Source organism: Heterodontus francisci, chromosome 27 (genome assembly GCF_036365525.1).
Source record: "Heterodontus francisci isolate sHetFra1 chromosome 27, sHetFra1.hap1, whole genome shotgun sequence".
Classification (NCBI taxonomy): domain Eukaryota; kingdom Metazoa; phylum Chordata; class Chondrichthyes; order Heterodontiformes; family Heterodontidae; genus Heterodontus; species Heterodontus francisci.
This window is the reverse complement of record NC_090397.1, coordinates 33,256,162-33,277,229: the sequence shown is the minus strand read 5'-3', so window position 1 is coordinate 33,277,229 and position 21,068 is coordinate 33,256,162. Positions and strand designations below refer to the sequence as shown.

General features: G+C 42.6%; 1 protein-coding gene across 9 annotated transcripts in view; it reads right to left on the bottom strand.

Annotated features, from left to right (window-relative positions):
• The window catches only part of tbc1d22a (TBC1 domain family, member 22a), a 534,956-nt gene that overhangs the window by 332,358 nt on the left and 181,530 nt on the right, over positions 1 to 21,068 (bottom strand). For all 9 annotated transcript variants that reach the window (XR_010977650.1, XR_010977651.1, XM_068059138.1 and 6 more), the window contains one exon: positions 244 to 358. Coding sequence is in view for 7 of the 9 variants with exons in the window: in XM_068059138.1 (XP_067915239.1) it covers positions 244 to 358 (115 nt within the window). In the remaining 2 variants the exon portion in view is untranslated. The remainder of the gene's footprint in view (positions 1 to 243; positions 359 to 21,068) is intronic.

The following is a 21,068-nucleotide window of genomic DNA, read 5'->3' as shown; positions in this document are numbered from 1 at the left end:
GGTTTATATAATAAACCTCAATTTTAACCTAAGCTTCAAAATACTTGAAAAGATGGTTTTTGAATATACAAATAAGGCTGCATTATTTAAGCACATAAAGTTGATCTTCTGAAATCATTATGGACAAAGATTATTTCCATACAACCTCGAAGAATCAGACGTATACTGCCTATTGCATTGCTACAATAACCCAAGATCTTTAAAAACACAAATAAGGTGGCACAATCAGTGCTGGAGACTTACCGACATATTCAAAAACGAAAACTACAAAGAAAGGTGTAACAAGGTCATTTATCCCTTGAACATATCCACTGGCTGGATGCCTTATAGCCCATATGAAAAGAATGCGTTCAAAGACCTGGAAAAGAATTTTAAGAAACTACAATGAAGGAAATATTTTCAGGTGTATTTTTGAAAATGAATAGCAATACAAATTGTTTCAAGGACACTGTGCACATTGTATCACAACTGAACAATAACATTTTTAAAGCCGATTCCACTGCCTAGTCACCTCAAAAGCGCTGGCCTATGTGGAAGTTCATCAGTTTGTATAAAAAATTAGGGCACCTTAATTTCAGTGTTGGATTTAATTATGAGTTATGTTTTATGTATTGCTTGGCATATCATGGATTCTTCACAACTACCTGTTTAAATTAATAAATTTCCATCTTTATGATCAAAAGCATCAAATGTTTCGAGAGTTAATCTTGCTGTCAAATTTTGTCAATTCACAGTGCTAACATACGGCAATGAAACAAAAGTAAAATGTCCACATATGATTAAAAATCATGCACATGGTACACACTTCCTATCAATAAACTTACTTCTTGTGGTCATGATATTTGCAAACACTTAAATGTTAACATTTAACATGGAAACAATTTACATACACATTTTTAACGGCAATTTCAAAAGTTGTCTGACATTGGTGGTGCGGGGGCGGGGGGTGGAATTTTGCTCTGAGCACTGCACAAACAAAGCCAACCACTCATTACTCTTGTACTTGTCCATGGACTTTTTAATGGACTTAAGCACTGGAAGTTCCTGCCTGCCAAATATTAAAAAAGTGCAACATTCTTGAGAGGATCTGGGATCTGTGAACAGGGAAAACAATTGTGTACCTCCTTCACCAATCGGTTGAAGAATTATGAACAGCACAGACTGGCCTAGAATATGTCAGAATATTGAATTCAATGTCAAATCAGGTACAGGAAGTGAGAGAGATGGAAAGAAAGATGGTCAGGCAAGAGGGGGAGAGAGAGAGAGAGAGAGTTAGAGTTGAAACAGAAAATTACAAAAGTAAACATATATTTTTTTTTTAAATCAATGATTAAAATCTGAAGGAATGTGACTCCACACTTGTAAAAATAAATCTTCAGTCCCAGAGAGGTTGTTTGACATTAATTAACACTTATCATGCTATTAAAACATTACTTACACCGTAACGGACAAGCTCTAACATTTTCTCGCGAGTTTAGATCATATCTATGGGTTAAGTACAGCAACTTCACATTGTTCAATGTACTTGAATGGTAAGTCAGACAGCAAGATGCATTTTATAGGAAGCCTATGGAGGAATGTTGCACCTCGGACAGCAACTTTTCGATATACGTGTTTAACTGCGTGTGCAGTCGCTAAAGATTGCTGTCCGATTTCCACACAGTGAGCACCGTTAACCTCAGCATTATTTGAAAAGCGAAACACAGCACATTGTGTCTTTGCAAATCTCTGGCCACTATTCAGTTGCACCAGAGTGCCAACTAAAGATTTGCATTTATATACTTCTTTCCATGATCTCAGGATATTCTAAAGCAATTTACAGCCAATGAATTACTTTTGAAGCGTAGTGATTGCAGTTATGTGAACAAAGTAGTTTTAATATTATCAGTAACATTTTATTCCAAATTTTTTGGGCCAGGATTTGCAATGAGAATAATGATGAGACCATCAGAGCTCACCATTGTTGTGGAGCAAGTATGGCAAACTTCTGAACTCCACACATGCACAGTTAACCACGGAGATCAGAAAGTACCTGTCCACATTACCCTGCTCCTCTAAAGTCTGTGATATGCTCGTACCTCACTGATAGATTTGGCAGTGAAATCAATGTAAGGGCATGAAATTGCTGTACTTCCCCACTAAACACATGGCAGTAAAGTTAGGATTGGTGAATACAGGTGCAAACGATCTGTAACGGCATGACAACATAATTGCTGCCAAACAAACCTCTCAAGCCCTTGAAGTGTAATTATGCCAGTTTGGAGTATCATGTCTTGAAGAATTTAATCAGGTGTCCGAGATGTAAAAAAGACATGAAATTTGTTTTTATTACTTCATTGTCTCTCATTTCTCTCTCAATACAATCTTTTTCCCCCTCCCTCTCACTTTCTGTACAAAATTTTACAATGAAATAAACAGAATTTATACTTCTGGTTTTAGACTCTGTCTGAAAGGCCTGCTACCCGATCCGAACCCGACAGCACCCGACGACATGGGTCGGGTTCGGGTCGGACACACACAGCAAGAATTGCAGTTAAGTGTTAAAAGTAAAAAAAAAACATACTTGAGCTGGGAGTCCAGAACGTCAAAGAGGGAAACTCTGAGTCTGCGCAGCAAGCGTATCTATGACATCATCACGCTCATGTTGCACCTTCCTGAAGATTGGGAGTCGCAAACTAAGTAAAGGGAACATTCCGGGGCTTGGGCTCGGGTCAGGTCGGGCATAAGAAAAATTGGAGGGACTCGGGCCGGAGTCGATGTGGTCCTGTCGAGTTCGGGTTGGGTTTTCTTCCTTGACCTGAGCAGGCCTTTACTCTGCCTCTCAATGAAGATTCGTCAATCTGATTGGCTGAAGAGCCATTATGTTATTTGCCCTGCTCACAGGCACTGCACATTTCCCCTAGAGGGCACCATGCTGGACCACGTGCCCGATGATTCCACATTGCTGCTCAAAAGCCTAGAAAAAGTCAGGGTCAGCTGTTCATGATAAGCAGCAATTACTGCGCCTGCACCGCTGATCAAAAAATGCAGGTCAATGTGTTCTAAAAATATTTGCAAGATTTGTCTGAAAATATGGCCAGAATTTGAAAAATAAATGGTGTGCAAATCAGCCGGCAATTTGTGACAAGGAGTGAATCGCCACAAGTTGCTAGCCAGTTTGCACTGCATAAACTGTATCATTGGGAGTAAAACATTTTTGAGCAGAAGGGTGCAGGAACAAGTCCAACTACTGGGGCACACCATAAGGTGTCCCACTCCAACAAATTCTGGACCTATGTTTTCTCCTCTCCTGTTATCCAACTCTGCTCCCAATTACCATCCTTTGCCAGGCTTACTCTGTAGCCAGCAGCAGCAACTTCTGATCAGTCTAGGTCCCAGCCCTTTTTGTTACATTAAATCCTTCTCCCCAGCAGAACTCTACAATGGCTATTTCCTTTTCTCCCAATTTGAAGCCCTATTCAGTTAAGCAGCTTAAACTAAAGCAGTGCAGTGGAGGGTAAAGAGTGCCTTGAGAGTCTGTGGTGGAGTATTAGGATACACAGTGGTGGGGAAAATGCTAACGTACACACATACATATTGGCAGACATGTGTACATGAACACAAGTACACATGTACACGCACATATACATACAACTCCCACTGCTTATGGTAGGCATGTTCATACTGATGCATTTTGTCCACTATGTGTGTTAGATAAATTATATGAATTTAGTCATATTCAACATTTTTGTCTGCCCCCAAGCTATTAAGCCTAACAAGATTCCACTACACTTGCAAATCAAATTGCCTATTTCAACGCAAGCTTGATTCTTCAACCTTTTCACTTGGAGGGGAATGTAGGCAAAGTTATTGCACCTTAACGAGGTGCAAACCACTCACTGAGCATGTTTGTTACTGCAGCCAGTACTGACTGGTGCAAACTGTAACCCAACACCAGTTAGAGTTGATTAAGTATATAAGGTAATTGCATCTTAATGAGATGCCAACTACTCACAGAACACCTATTTACCAAAATAGCCGGAACGCTAAAAATCCTCTGAACAACTTTGTAATTGGCAATAAAGGCAACAGAAAATGGTTTGCACTATTTGATTTAAATAATTGTCCAATTTAAATATGGCCTGTTCAAGTAGGAAGAACTATATATTTTTTTAAAATTCATTCATGGAATGTGGGCATCAGCACTAAGTGCAGCCTTTATTGCCCATCCCCAATTGCCCTTGAGATGGTGGTGATCAGCCACCTTCTTGAACTGCTCAGTCTGTGTGGTAAATGGTACACCCATAGGACTGTTAGGTAGGGATTTTGACCCAGTGACAATGAAGGAACAGCGATGTACAAGTCAGGATGGTTTGAGACTTACAGGTGTTGGCATTGCCGTACGATTGCTGCCCTTATCCTTCTCGGAAGTTATATTATTGGCCTTTCACCTTAGCAGATTCTGATGGACCTGCTGTGTATTTTTAGCATTTGCTGCTTTAAGATTTTACTTGGGTTCCTGTCATTCCGAAACAAACTCAGAGCTCACACAGTGAACAAATTGCTACTGCAGAATCATACTGTCTCATGAATAAATTAAAAAGATAAATTATGTTTCAACGAGAAACATTTCATATTAATCTCATTATTTCACTCAAACAGATTTATCGTTTCAAACATTGGTTATTTATCTTACGCCACCTGGGAAACTCAATGCAGATGTTTAAGGTTCAACATGAAATTTCACAAACAACTTAACTCTTTCAATACCAATGATTTGAAATTTTTAACATTCTTAAATGGCATCCATGATATTATGGCCCTACAATTATAAACCAAGGGCAGTTTTTTTAATCTATTGCATTGTTAAAATTAACTATCTGTACTGGTGGCGTAGGTCTGATATTGGCCTTTATCCTTTTGGACCGCAGTTCAGCTGTGATTTGAACTGCTTCTCCTGATGGCTACAAATTTCTGATTTGATTTCTGATCCGATTATCGCTATCAAAAATATAAAATGGATGGGCCACCTTGCATCAACCAAGGCACATCCAGTGCAGTCAACCCTGCAAAGGCCTCCTCACTAACACCTGGGATCTTGTGCCAAAATTAAGAGAGCTATCCTACAGACTAGTAAAGCAACAGCCTAATATAATCAGAATCATACCTTTCGTGACAATGTCCCAGGCCCCTCCATCACCGTCGCTGGGTACTGACTGTCCAAGCAGCAGGACAGACCCACCAGAGATATACTATCAGGAGGGAGTGGTCCTGGGAGTCCTCAACATCGACTCCAGACCCCATGATGTTGCATGACATCAGGTCAAATATGGGCAAGAAAACTTCCTGCTGAATATCACCCATCACCAACCTTCAGCTGGTGAATCAGAGCAGTGAGGGTAGCAAGGGGACAGAATGGACTCTGGGTGGGGGCCATTAATGACCATCACTGAGTGGCTCAGCAGCACGAATGACCGAGCTGGCCAAGTCCTAAAGGACATATCTGCAAAACTGGGCCTGCGGCAGGTGTTTAGAGAACCAACACTAGAGAAAAACCAACATGAGCTCATCCACACCAATCTACTTGTCGCAGATGCATCTGTCCACGACAATATTAGTAGGCATGACCACCGCATAATCCTTGTGCATGCTCATGCTGGGGACACCCTCAATCGTGTGGTGCAGCACTCCCATGTACTAAATGGGATAGATCCAAAACAGGTGTAGCAACTCAAAACTTAGCATCCATGAGGCATTGTGAACCATTAGAAGCAAAATTGTATTCCATCGCAATCTGCAACCTCACCAACCGGCTGTGATATAGTCTGCGGTTTGCGAGACCAGTGGAAGAGCGTGTGCAGACTGTTGTCAGAACAGATGACTTATTGAAATCTGTTCGGTGCACTGGCTCTGGTTTCAAAGATTTTTTTCTTTGAGACAGTCCCTAACTTAAAAGTGAAACTAAAAACTTCAGGGTTCTGAGACGACAGAACTGATTGTAACCAGGTAAGACACAGTCATCTGACTAGAGACATGCTATCCAAGCTCAGATTTCAAGACTGGACTGTTGAAACAGGTTGCAGGCGGAGTGTTTTGCAGACAAGCTGCTAAAACTGGAACCTGATTCTGGGAGCTGGCAAATATGAGCTGCAGCAGCTGCTTTCAGTGACTTAAGGAAGTACTGGTCAATCCACACCATCAAGATTGTGAGCAGGGCCCAGGGGGTTCAGCAGGCAAAACAGAAACGTTGAGGGGAAGACTGCAACACTCACAATCAACCAGAAGGCATTAAATTGGTGACTGCATCTTGGAGGACAGGAACTGAAAACCTACCTGAAGTTCAGAGTTTTAGGTAACTTTGTGGCTGTTTGGTACCATCTTTGCTGAGTGGACAGCCCAAGAAATCTGCAAGCTCTATCTTTGTTGTATTTGACCATTAATGTGTAATCTATATTAATTATATATATAATGTTTTTCAGATTGGAGGCCAGTGGTGTGCCGCAGGGATCGGTGCTGGGCCCTTTGTTGCTTGTCATATATATTAATGACTTGGATGTGAATTTAAGGGGCATGATTAGTAAGTTTGCAGATGATACCAAAATTGGTGGTATAGTGGACAGTGAAGAAGGTTGTCTAAGGTTACAACAGGAAATAGATCAACTGGGAAAGTGGGCAAGGGAGTGGCAAATGGAATTTAACGCAGACAAGTGTGAAGTGATGCATTTTGGGAAGTTAAACGAGGGCAGGACATATACAGTGAATGGCAGGGCCCTGGGGAGTGTTCTAGAGCAGAGAGACCTTGGGGTGCAAGTACACAGTTCCCTGAAAGTGGCAACACAGATAGACAGGGTGGTGAAGAAGGCATATGGCATGCTTGCCTTCATCGGCCAAGGCACTGAGTACAAGAGTTGGGACGTCATGTTACAGTTGTACATAACGTTGGTTAGGCCGCATTTGGAGTACTGTGTGCAATTCTGGTCACCGCACTACAGGAAAGATGTGATTAAGCTAGAGAGGGTGCAGAAAAGATTCACAAGGATGTTGCCTGGTTTGGAGGGCTTGAGTGATAAAGAGAGATTGAATAGGCTGGGTCTGTTTTCCCTGGAGCGAAGGAGGCTGAGAGGGGACATGACAGCGGTATATAAAATTATGAGAGGCATAGATAGGGTAGAAAGCCAGAGTCTGTTTCCCATGGTAGGGGTGACTAAAACTAGACGGCATAGATTTAAGGTGAGAGGGAGGAGGTTTAAAGGGGATCAAAGGGGTAAATTTTTCACACAAAGAATAGTGGGTATCTGGAATGAGCTACCTGAGGTGGTGGTGGAGGCAGGAACAGTAGCGACATTTAAAAGGCATCTGAACAGGTACTTGAATGAGCAAGTTATAGAGGGATATGGAATTAATGCAGGCAGGTGGGATTAGTATAGTTAGGCATTATGGTCGGCATGGACACAGTGGGCCGAAGGGCCTGTTTCTATGCTGTACGACTCTGTATATGATTTGTCTATAACTTCATGTTTAATTTATGTTGAGTTTGGTTTGCTTGTTAAAGTAATAAAAATGAAATCTTTTCCATTTGTTCTTATTGGGGCATTCAGTAAATTCTGTTCTTTTGGTTTGTGGGGATCATAATATCGGCATACCCCCCACTCTACCATTTGCATCAAGCCAGGGGAGCAACTCTGGTTCAGCGAGGAGTGTAGAAAAGCACACAAGGGCAGCACATGTCTCTAAAAATGAGGTGCCAACCCGATGGAACTACAACACAGGACTGCATGTATGTTAAACAGCGGAAGCAGCATGCTACAGACAGAACTAAGCAATCTCACAACCAACAGGTCCAATCAAAGCTCTGCAGTCCTGCTACATCCATTTGCAAATGATGACGGGCAATTAAACAACTAATGGGAAAAGGCGGCTCCATAAACATCCCCATTCTCAAAGATAGCACAGATTTGCACAAGTGCAAAAGACAAGGCTGACAACAGTGAGGAGGATAATAACTGACTTCAGCAGGACAGAGACGGAAGATGCAGAGAAGTGCAAAGTAGTTCATTTAGGGAGGAAGAACGACGGCGGGCAATATAAACCAAATGGTACAATTTTAAAGTGGGTGCACCTACACAAGTCTTTGCAAGTGGCAAAACAAGTTGAAAAGGCTGTTGAAAAGGCTTATGGATCCTTGGCTTTATAAATGGAGACACAGAACACAAAAGCAAGGAAGTTATGCTAAACTGTTATGAAAACATTGGTTTGGCCCCAGCTGGTATATTGTGGCCAGTTCTGAGCACCAGACTTTTAGGAAGGATGCCAAGTCCTTAGAGTGGGTGCGGTGACGATTTACTATGATGGTACCAGGGATGAATGACTTCAGTTACATGGAGAGACTAAACTAGGGTTGCTCTCCTTAAAGCAAAGAACGTTAAGGAGATATTTGATAAAAATCATAAAAAAAGGTTTTGACAACATTAGAGGAAACTGTTCCTCATGGCAAAAGGATAGATAAGCAGAGGACACAGATTTAAGGTAATTGGCAAAAGAACCAGAGGCAACTTGAGGGGGAAAAGAAATTATGCAGTGAGTTGCCTATGCACTGCCTAAAAGGGTGGTGGAAGATTTAATTACTTTTGAAAGGAGACTGGATAAATAATTTGTGGAAAGTTTTGTACAGCAATAGGGAAAGTGCAGGGGAGTGAGACGAATGTAGAGCTCTTTCAAAGAGCTGGCAGAGACATGATTGGCCAAATGGTCTCCACTGTGCTGTATCATTCTAGCCCTAAAACAAAAGCAAACTGGCAATTTCATAAAGATCACAGACAGATGCTGTAGGAATTTCAATGGGTATTTAAACATGTTATATCTGCCTTCTATTTGCTTGATGCCATCATTGAGTGTTGAAGTGGAAAATATTACATTCCCCTGCATTAAATAACCCTCACCTTGATGAACACAAAACTTATTTTGTGATCAGGGTGGGGAGGAAATACTTTTTCCAAATAAAAGCAGATCCATTGACAAAGAACACATCTCAAATAAAGTTTTGATTACATCTGAAAAATATTAATATTGAGGTTAAAAGTTGCACTGCTGAAGAAGTTAACTAACTTCAGGGATGCTTTAAATAAATTTTATATCCAATTTTCACTTGACAAGCCAGGACCAAGGAATACGTTGTGGCGTGTTTCAAAATTATCCCCACACTAAAGAGGTCATAGCACGATTTCTGCATAATAGCAGATGTCACATTTTGCAAGTTTCAGTTATTTAACTTTGAAGACAACTTCTCTTGAAATACTTGGACCAAAATTGAGTTCACAAAACATTAAACTAACAGTATAGCGATAAGCTGGTATATGTGGATAAGATCAGAATAAAATCAGCCTGTGAAGTGATCCCTCTCATATTTCAGGCAAACTTAAGACAACAGCAATCACCCCTGAAAACACCAATACTCATAGTCCGATAGCTCTATCCCAGCCAGGAACATGGGTTGTTGCAGGGAATCCTCACGTGGAGGAGGCTGTAAGGTTCAACTTCTAGCCCCAGTGGCCAGTTAATGAACAGTGAGAACTAGGAGAGGGTCAACAATCAAGTCTTTGGATTCCTGCCTAGGTAACAAAAAATAAAAGGAACAGAGAGTCTGGGGGGCTGCGTTTATGTGACTTTTTTTTTTGCAAAGCACTTGAATTTATCAAGGGTCCTTCATATCCTCAGGAGGTCCCAAAGCACCTCACAGCAAATGAAATCATTTTTGAAGTTTTGTTATTTTGGCAAATGTGGAAGCAATTTGTAAGCAAGTTCCCACAAACAACAATAAGATTAATCCGTTTTGGTGCTTTCGGTTGAAGGATACATATGTGCACAAGGATAAAGGTCAGCTGGCACAATGGAATAGCTCCCTTGCTCTTCCTCGAATATTTTTTTTTAAACATCCAAACAGGCTTCATTTAAGATTGCACCAACCCACTTCAGAGAACTCTTTAGCCAAATGAATACATTTAGTTCACAAACAGGGATGGTGTGTTGTATCTTGTTTCCTGTGTTACAGAATACTACTGACATCAGGAGAAACTTAAATATAAAGGTCACTCTTGTTCACCTTTGTCAAGAAAATAATAAATGGCTTCAGTCAAATAGTATCTAGCTAGAGGGAATTGTGGCTCATCCAAAAGTGAATGTCAGTCTGACAATACAGGTACAGTAGGACAGGTGGTAGGGCAGGAAGAGAGGGAAAGTTGGGTGCCATTAGAATACCTGTGCAAATGACCCTGCATCATGAATCACATCAGCAGGGGGGCAGCATCAAAGGCAGCTATAACACAACATCTGCTTTCCTATGGCGTCTACAATATGGTACATTTATATAATATCTTTGATGTCGAAAAATCTCCAAAACAGATTCAGAGGTGTAATCAAAGAAAAACGTATGTTGAACCAAACAAGCAGATATTCGTGGTCACCAAAAACCTGATCCAAGAGTTAGATTTTAAGGAGCAGTGGAAGAGTCCAAGGAGGTAATTGCAGAACTCAGGGTCCAAAGGGCCCAAAGATCAGGATGTGTCAAAGATCAAAGTCAGGCGGAGACAGAATTCCAAGGGAGGTATCTAGGGCTAGATGAGGTTACATAAAATCATAAGACAAGAAATACGAGGAGTAGGCATTCAGCTCCTCGACTCTGCTCTGCCTTTCATTGAGATTATGGCTGATTTAATTTTGGTCTTAATTCAACTTTCCTGCCTGTCTCGACTCCCTTGTACATCAAAAATCTGTGTAACTCAGCCTTGAACATGTTCAATGCCCTAGCCTCCACTGCTCTCTGGGGAAGAGAATTCCAAAGATTAAGGACCCTCGAAGAAGAAATTCACAGAATCATTACAGTGCAGAAGGAGGGCATTCAACCCATCGAGTGTGCACCGGCTCTCCGAAAGAATAATTCACTCAGTTTCATTGCCCCGCCTTCTCCCCATAACCCTGCACATTCTTCCTTTTCATAAAATAGTTTAATTCCCATCTGAATGCTTCAATTGAACCTGCCTCCGCCACACCCTCAAGCAGTGCATTCCAGACCCTAACTACTCGCTGCGTGAAAAAGTTTTTCCTCATATCACTTTTGCTTCTCTTACCAAATACTTTAAATCTGTGCCCTCTCATTCTCGATCCTTCCACGAGTGGGAACAGTTTCTCCATCTACTCTGTCCAGACCCCTCATGATTTTGAATACCTCTATCAAATCACCTCTCAGCCTTCTCTTCGACAAGGAAAACAGTCCCAACTTCTCCAATCTATCTTCATTACTGAAGTTCTTCATCCCTGGAACCATTCTTGTGAATCTTCTCTATACTCTCTCCAATGCCCTCGCCTTTCCAAAAGTCCGGTGCCCAGAACTGGACGCAATACTCCAGCTGAGGCCAAACTAGTGTCTTAAAGTTCAAGATCAACATAACCTCCTTGTTCTTGGACTCTCTGCCCCTATTAATAAAGCCCAGGATACTGTATGCTTTATTAACCGCTCTCTCAACCTGTCTTGCCACCTACAGTGACTTCTGCATATATACACTCAGCTTCCTCTGCTCCTGCACCACCTTTAGAATTGTACCCTTTATTCTATATTGTCTCTCCATGTTCTTCCTACCAAAATGAATCATTTTGCATTTCTCTGCATTGAATTTCATCTACCACCTGTCTGCCCATTCTACCAATGTGTTTATATCCTTTTGGAGTTCTGCACAATCCTTCTCACAGTTCACAATGCTTCTAAGTTTTGTATCATCTGCAAACTTTGAAATTGTTCCCTGTACATCAAGGTCTAGGTCATTAATATGCATCAGGAAAAGCAAGGGTTCCAACACTGATTCCTGGGGAACTCCACTACAAACCTTCCTCCAGCCCGAAAAACAGCCATTAACTACTAATCTTGGTTTCCGGTCACTCAGCCAATTCCAAATCCATGTTGTTACCGTCCCTTTTATTCCATGAGCTATAAGTTTGCTCACATCTGTTGTGGCACTGTATCAAATGCTTTTTGAAAGTCTATGTACACCACATCAACACTCTCTTACCTCCTGAAAAAACTCCAACAAGTTAGTTAAACATGATTTTTCCTTAAGAAATCCATGCTGGCTTTCCTTAATTAACCTGCATCTGTCCATGTAACTATTAATTTTGTCCTGAATTATATTTTCTAGAACTTTCCCCTCCACCAAAGTTAAACTGACTGGCCTGTGGTTGCTGGGCTTACCTTTACACCCTTTTTTGAACAAGAGTTTAACTTTTGCAATTCTCCAGTCCTCTGGCACCACCCAAGTCTAAGGAAGACTGAAAAATTATGGCCAGTGCCTCTGCAATTTCCACTCTCACTTCCCTCCATTATCCTTGGATGCATCTCATCCGGCCCTGGTGATTTATCCACTTTAAGTACAGACAGCCTATCTAATACATCCTCTATCAATTTTACATCCTTCTAGTGTCTGAATTACCTCCTCTTTCACCATTGCCTGGGTTGCATCTTCTTCCTTGGTAAAAACAGATGCAAAGTATTTATGTAATACCTCAGCCTCCATGTGTAAATCCCCTTTTTGGTCCCTAATCGCCCCACTCCTCCTTTTACTACCCTTTTACTATTTCTACGTCTACAGAAAACTTTGGGATTTCCTTTAATGCTAGCTGCCAGTCTCTTTTCATGCTCTCTCTTTGCTTCTCTTATTTGCTTTTTCACTTCCCCTCTGGACCTTCTATATTCAGCCTGGTTCTCATTAGTATTTTCTACCTGACATCTGTCATCAGCACACTTTTTCTTCTTTATCTTACTCTGTAACTCTTTTGTCATCCAGAGAGCTCTGGATTTGTTTGCCCTACTTTTCCCCTTCAAGGAAACATACTTCGACTGTGCCCAATCCATCTCTTTGAAGGTAGCCCATTGTTCAGCTACTGGTTTTCCTGCCAACTTTTGACTCCAATTTATTCACCTCAGCTCCATTCTTACCCCACTGATGTTGGCTTTCCCCAGTTAATTATTCTTACTCTGGATTATTCTTCGTCCTTTTCTATAGTTAGCCAAAACCTTATGATACAATGATCACTGTCCCCTAAATGCTCTCCTACTGATACTTGAGCCACTTGGCCCACCTCATTCCCAAGAACCAGGTCTAGCAGTGCGTCTTTTCTCATTGGACTAGCAACATACTGTTAAAAATTTTCCTGAACACACTCTAGGAACTCTTGCCCCTCACTGCCCTTTACACTACTAGTATCCCAGTCTATGTTTGGATAATTCATGTCCCTCATTATAATTACCCTATAATTTTTGCACCCCTCTGTAATTTCCTTGCAAATTTGTTCCTCCATGTCTTTCCCACTAGCTAGTGGCCTATAGACAACACAGAGCAATGTAACCGCACCTTTTTTTGTTCCTTTGCTCTAGCCAAATTGATCTGTCCTCAGCCCCTCTGGAACATTCTTTTTCTCCAGAACTGCAATGCTCTCCTTAATCAACACCACCACCACTCCCCCTTTTTTCCCTTTCCCAAACACCTTGTATCCAGAAATATTTAACACCCAATCCTGTCCTTCTTTAAGCCAGGTCTCTGTTACAGCCACATCATATTTCCACAAGGCAATCTCCACCCGTACCTCACCCTCCCTAACAGCACTAGAAAATCTACCTGCGAGGATATCAGTCCCCGCCCTACTAAGATGCAACCCGTCCATCATGTACAGGTCCCACCTGCCCCAGAACTGATCCCAATGCCTCAGAAATCTGATGCACTCCCTCCTAAACCAGCGCTCCAGCCATGTGTTCAATTGCTCAATTCTCCTATTCCTATGCTTACTTGCATGTGGGGCAGGGAGTAATCCTGAGATTATTGCTTTTGAGGTTCTGCTTTTTAATCTCCTTCCAGGACCTCATCCCCCTTCCTACCTATGTAATTGGTACCAACATGGACCATGACTTCTGGCTGTTCACCCTCCCCCAGAAGAATGTCCTGTAGCCGTTCCGTGACATCTTTAACCCTGGCACCAAGGAGGCCACACATCATTCTGGAGTCCAGTCAATGGCCGCAGAAAGGCCTATCTGTTCCCCTAACTAATGAATCCCCTAATACTACTGCTCTTGCACTCTTCTTCCTCCCCTACTTATGATGCCACAAACTTGGCTCTGACTGAACTCCTCTGAGGAACCACCACCCTCACTAGTATCCAAATAGAAAACCAATTCTTCTTCTTCTTTGGCCTCCTTGTTTCAAGAGACAATGAGTAAGCGCCTGGAGGTGGTCAGTGGTTTGTGGAGCAGCGCCTGGAGTGGTTATAAAGGTTAATTCTAGAGTGACAGACTCTTCCACAGGTGCTACAGATAAAATTGGTTGTCGGGGCTGTTACACAGTTGGCTCTCTCCTTACACTTGCCTCTTTTCCTGCCAACAGCTAATTCTCTTCGACTCGCCACTCTTCAGCCCCACCTTTATGGCTGTCCACCAGCTCTGGCAATCGCTGGCAACTGACTCCCACGACTTGTGGTCAATGTCATATGACTTCATGTCGCATTTGCAGATATCTTTAAAGCGGAGACGTGGACAGCCGTTGGGTCTGATACCAGTGACGACCTCGCTGTACAATGCGTCCTTGGGGATCCTGCCATCTTCCATGTGGCTCACATGGCCAAGCCATCTCAAGCGCTGCTGGCTCAGTAGGGCGTATATGCTGGGGATGTTGGCCGCCTCGAGGACTTCTGCGTTGGAGATACGGTCCTGCCACCTGATGCCAAGGATTCTCCAGAGACAGCGAAGATGGAATGTGTTGAGATGTCGCTCTTGGCTGACATACATTGTCCAGGCCTCACTGCCATAGAGCAAGGAACTGAGGACACAAGCTTCAAACACTCGGACTTTTGTGTTCCATGTCAGTGCGCATTTTCCCACACCCTCTTGGCCAGTCTGGACACCACCCTCACCAGTATCCAAATGAAAAACCAATTAGCAAGTGAGTAATTAGCAATTCCTCCTTAGTTCTGCCTTAACAGAGACACCTCTTATTTTGGAACTGTACCCCCTAGTTCTAGATTCCCCCATGAGGGGAAACATCCATTAGTTTTGCTAGTGATGGCGATTGTTTTAAGATCCTCCCTCCCTTTTGCCTCTTGATTTTATACTATTCTTGAGGTGCTTTTTATGTCTTCTACTGTGAAGACAGATAGAAAATACTTGTTAAAAGTCTTAGCCATTTCCTTGTTTCCCCATTCTCATCCTCTAAGGGACTATTGCTTACTTTAGCAACTCTTCCTTTTTATATATTTGTAGGTCTTAGTCGGTTTATATTTCTTGCTAGTTTACTCTCATACTCTAATTTCTCCCATTATTTTTTAGTCATCTTCTGCAGATTACTAAAATTTTCCCAATCTTCTGGGCTACCACCATTCTTTGCAGCATTGTATGCCTTTTCTTTCAATTTAGCACCATTTTCAGCTTCCTTCATTCGCCACGAATGGTGCAGCCTTCTTAGAGACTCTCTCAATGGAACATATCTTTGTTGAGATTTATGAAATATCTCCTTAAATGTCTGCCATTACCTCTCCACTGCCTTACCTTATTTAACTAATTAGGTTTCAAGTTTAGAAATATCACTGAATGATAATTTGTAGTTATATCTAGTTTAACTAGTTAAGCTACAAATTTAATACAATATTTACCTGCCCAGTACCAGTTTAAATTACTGCCCCACTTTAGAAAGAGAAAAAACCTTAAAACCCACGACCCAACCATCTACCTGCTCACCTAATTACTGCCTCTGGGCTTCAGTATAGTGAGGTGACAAGGCTGCAAAGGATAAGATTTCAAACTATCAGACCAGAGAGCAGAACTATGCAAACCTGAAAATGAGATGCCAACCTCATGAAGCTATAAACACATTATATGCATGCTAAGCAGCAGATGCAGTATGCTATAAACGTGGCCAAGTGATCACAGAATCAATGCTCTGCAGTCCTCCCTATTCCAGTTGTGAATAATGGTGCACAATTAAGCATAATATGAAGAGGAGACTCCATAAACATTCCCATTCTCATTGATGGCACAGCCCAGAAAACTAATGCAAAAAGTTAAGGCTGAAGCGTTCTCAACCGTTTTCAGCCAAAGGTGCTGAATGGATGATCCATCTCGGCCTCCTCCCAAGGTCCCACCATCACAAATGCAGCATTTACTTACCAACAGCCTGCTCACCAGAGCTCAATTTGGGCTCCCCCAAGATAACTTGGCCCACACCTCATAACAGCCTTGATCATAACAAGAGCAAAAGATCTGACTTGCCCTCAACATAAAGGCAACACTCAACCAAGTGTGGCACCAAGGAGCCCTCGTAGAACTGATCAGGGGATAAATGCTCCAATGGCTGCAATCATACTTGGCACAAAGGAAGATGGTTGCGGCCTTGAAGGTCCATCATATCAGCACCAGGACATAATTGCATGAGTTCCTCAGCCCAACTATCTTCAGCTGCGTCATCAATTATCTTCCCTCCACAATATGGACAGGAGCAGAGCTGCTCACTGATAAATTGCAAAGTGTTAAGCTCCATTTGCAATATTCAGATAATTAAGCAGTCCATGCCTCAATGCACTAAGACCTGGACAACATTTAAACTGGCACTGTAAAGTGCCAACTAACATTCATGCCACTCAAACGCCAGGCAATGGCTGTCTCCAACAAGGGAGAATCTAACCACCTCCTCTATACATTCAATGGCATTCACTCACCTCTGGAATTAAGTTCTTTTATCCATATTCGGACCAAGGCTATAATGAAGTCTACAGCAGCGTGGAAATGGCAGAACCCAAAAGAAGCATCAGTGAGCATGTTACTGATGAGTAAGCGCTGCTTGACAGGACTTTCACCACCACCTTCTATCACTTTGCTAATGATTGAGAGTAAACCAACAGGGCAGTAATTGGCCAGATTGGATTTGTTCTGCTTTTTTTGTGGGCAGGGCATATCTGGGTAACCTTCCATTTTGTCAGCTAGATGCAATGATGTGGCTGAACTAGAACAGCTTGATTAGAGATGCAACTGGTTTTGGAGCACAAGTCTTCAGCCAGGACGTTGTCAGGACACATAGCCATTGTTGTATCCAGCGCACTCAGCTATCACCCCTCACCTCAGAAATCCCACCATTGACCCCTCTGTCCTTGCAAACTACTACCCTTTCACCAACCTCTCTTTCTTCTCCAAACTCCTTGAACATGTTGCCTCCCAAATCTATGCCCAATTTGCTACAATTCCATGTTTGAATCTCTCCAATCTGTTTCCACCCATCACTGTGCCGAAATGGCTCTGATCTAAGTCACACATGACTGCAACCAGAGTAAACTATTCCTCATCTTTCTCAAGGTGTCTGCAGCCTTAGACACAATTGGCGACATCAGCCTCCTCCAACGCCTCAACTCCACCATCCCGCTGGGTTGGATGATACTCGCCTAGCTCCATTCTTACCTACCCAGTTATAGCCAGAAAATCACCTGCAATGGCTTCTCTTCCCGCTCCCGAACCGTTACCTTGAGTTCTCCAAGGGATCTATCCTGGGCCCCCTCCTATTACATATATACATGCTGCCCTACGGCATCATCATCTGAAAACACATCCAGTTGAAAGGGAAATCATGTTTAACAAACCTGTTGGAGTTTTTTTTTTTGAGTATGTAACTAGCAGACTAGATAAGGGGGAACTGGTGGATGTGGTATATTTAGCTTTTCAGAAAGCTTTTGATCAGGTCCCACACAAGAGGTTAGTAAACAATATTCGAGCACATGGGATTTTTGAGGGGGAGGGGGGGCATGGGGAATATACTGGCATGGATTGAGAACTGGTTAATGGACAGAAAACAGAGTTGGAATACACGGGTTATTTTCAGGTTGGTAGGCTGTGACTAGTGGAGTACCGTAAACATCTGTGCTTGGGCCCCAGCTATTCACAATCTAGATCAATTATTTGGATGCAAGGATTAAATGCAATATTTCCAAGTTTGTAGATGACAAAACTAGGTGGAAGTGAGAGGTATGAGGAAGATGCAAAGATGCTTCAATGGGATTTGGAGAGACTAAGCGAGTGGGCAAAAGATTGACAGATGGAATACAATGTGGAGAAATGCGAGATTATCCACTTTGGTAAGCAAAACAGAAATGGAGAGGGGCTTTCAAGGAAACTTGGGTGCCCTTGCTCATGAGTCACTGAAAGCTAACATGTTGGTACAGTAAGCAATTAAGGTGGCAATTGGTATGTTGGCCTTTATTACAAGGAGATTTCAGCACAGGAGTGAAGATGTCTTACTGCAATTATATAGACCCTTGTTGAGACCACACGTGGAGTATTGTGTGCAGTTTTGGTCTCCTTACCTCAGGAAAGATGTACTTGCCATCAAGGGAGTGCAACGAAGGTTCAGCAAACTACCACCTGGAATGGAGGGATTGTCCTATGAGAAAAGATTAAATAGACTGGGCCCTTATTCTCCGGAGTTTAGAAGAATGAGAAGTGATCTCATTCAGACATACAAAATTCTTACAGGGGTCGATCAGGTTGATGCAGTAAGATGTTTCCCCTGGCTGGGGAGTATAGAAGCAGGGATGCAGTCTCAGAATAAGGGGCAGGCCATTCAGGACTGAGATGGAGAGGAATTTCTTCACCCAGAAGGTGGTGAATCTTTGGAATTCTCTGTCCCAGAGAGCTGTGAAGGCTTAGTGGTTGAGTATGCTCAGGATTGATCGATTTCTACACATTAAAAACACCAAGGGATACAGGAATAGTGCAGGAAAATGGTGTTGAAGCAGATCAGTCATGATCTCATTGAATAGTGGAGCAGGCTCGAGGGGCTGAATGGTCTACTCCTGTTTCCGGTTATATTCTGCCTGTACGCTGACAACATCCAGCTCTACCTTATCACCACTCTTGACCCCTCCATTGTCTCGGATTTGTTGCATTGCTTGTCTGGCATACAGTAATGGATGAGCAGAAAATTCCTCCAGCTAAAGACTGGGAAGACTTAAAGCGATTGTCTTCCATCCCCATCAAAAACAATTCCCTTGCCACTGACTCTATCCTTCTCTCAAGCAACTGTCTGAGCTTGAACCAGAACGTTCGTAACCTTGGTGGCATTCTTGACCGAGATGAGCCTCCAATCACATATTCACTCCATCCCCAAGACCACCTACTTCCACCTCCAAAACATCACCCAAACTGGCCCCTGCCTCAGGTTATCTGCTGCTGAAACCCTCATCCATGTCTTTGTTACCTCCAGACTTGACTATTCCAGTGTTGTCCTGACTGCCTCCCACCTTGCACCCTACATAAATTTATCATGCAAAACTCTGCTACCTGTATCCTAACTTGCAACAAATCCTGTTCACCCATCATTCCTGTGCTCGCTGGTCCAGTGAAAATTTAAGTTGCCATACTTGCTTTTAAATCCCACCATGGCCTCACCCCTCCCGATCTCTGTTGCTTCCTGCAGTCCAGCTCTTCAAGGTCTCTGCACTGCTCCAATTCTGGTCTCATGCACATCCTAAATATTAATTACTCCATTCTTGCTGGCTGTGCCTTCAGTTTCCCAAATCCAAAGCTCTGGAATTCCCTCCCTAAAGCTGTCTGACTCTCTACCACTCTTTCCTCCTTTAAGACACTCTTTCAAATCTACCTCTGACCGAGATTGTGGTCATCTGTCCTAATCACTCATGTGACTTGCTGTCAAATTTTGTTTGGTAATGCTCCTGTGAAGTACATTGGGACATTTTACTGCAATAAAGGCACTATATAAATGCAAGTTGCTTTTGCTGTTTCATCATATCACGTAGAAGGAATCTAATTGGCTGAAGACTGGCATCTGTGACGGTGAGATCTCAGGCGGCAGCCGAGATGTTTCATCCATTTGGCCCTTCTGGCTGAAGATGATTGCAAATGCTCCAGCCTAGTCTTTTACACCAATGTGCTGGGCTCTGCCACCATTGAGGATGGGGATGTTTGTAAAGCCCCCTCCTCACATTAGGTATTTAACTGTCCACCACCATTGGATGTGGCAGGACTGCACAGTTTCGATCTGATCGGTTGGTTGTGGGATCATTTGCCTGTCCAAAACGAGCTGCAATTGCTGTTTAGCAAGCATGCAATTCTGTGTTGCAGCATTATCAGGTTGCCACCTCATTTTCCGGTATGCTCAGTGCTACTCTTGGCATGCTCTTCTACACTCTTCACTGAACCAGGATTGGTCGCCTGGCTTGATGGCATTGTATAGTGAGGTATATCCCACTTATCACAGCTACAGTGTCAGACAACACAATGTAGAGTGCCTTCATTGTTATGGCGAGACTTAGTCTCTGCAAGGGCTGCATGATGGCCTCTCCTACCAATACAGTCATGGACAAACACATCTACAAAATGTAGATTTGTGAAGACAAGGTCAAGTCAGTTTTTCCCAGTTTGTATTCTGTGCCCTTGCTACCCTTAGTGCTTTTTCCAAGTAATGTTAACATGGGAGGAACATTGGTTCAGCAGCTAAGGGAGGGCAGTAAGCAGCAGGACGTTTTCTCACCCAAGTATGACCTGATGCTACAGTACTTCATGGGGTCTGGGAAGACTCCCTGGGCCACTCCCTTCTGATTATATACCACTGTGCTGCCACCTCTGGTGATGAAGGAATCTGGGACATTTAGGCATAGTTCTGTGAATGACTTTTGGTCATTCTTTGGTCTAAACCCACATGTGACAAGAACTTTGCTGGGTCAAATGGACTAGATGCACCTTGGCTGTTTATGAATCCAAATCTGATGCCTCAGTCAAAGTGGTTTGACATAACCGAGTGCCTTGTTGGGCCTTTAGAGGGAGCAGTTAAAATTATTGTGGATCTGGAGTCACTGAGACCAGAGAGGTTATGGACATGAGTCAACCAGTTGCTTTTTGCATCAATCCAATAGCTTCATGGTCATCATTACAGATGGCAGGTTGTAATTCTAGATTTATTTTACTGATCCTTATTTTTTTAAAACAGGAATTCCAATTATCAAGCTACCATGTTGGGATTTGGACACATTAGTCCAGGTCTCTGGATCACTGTTTCCAA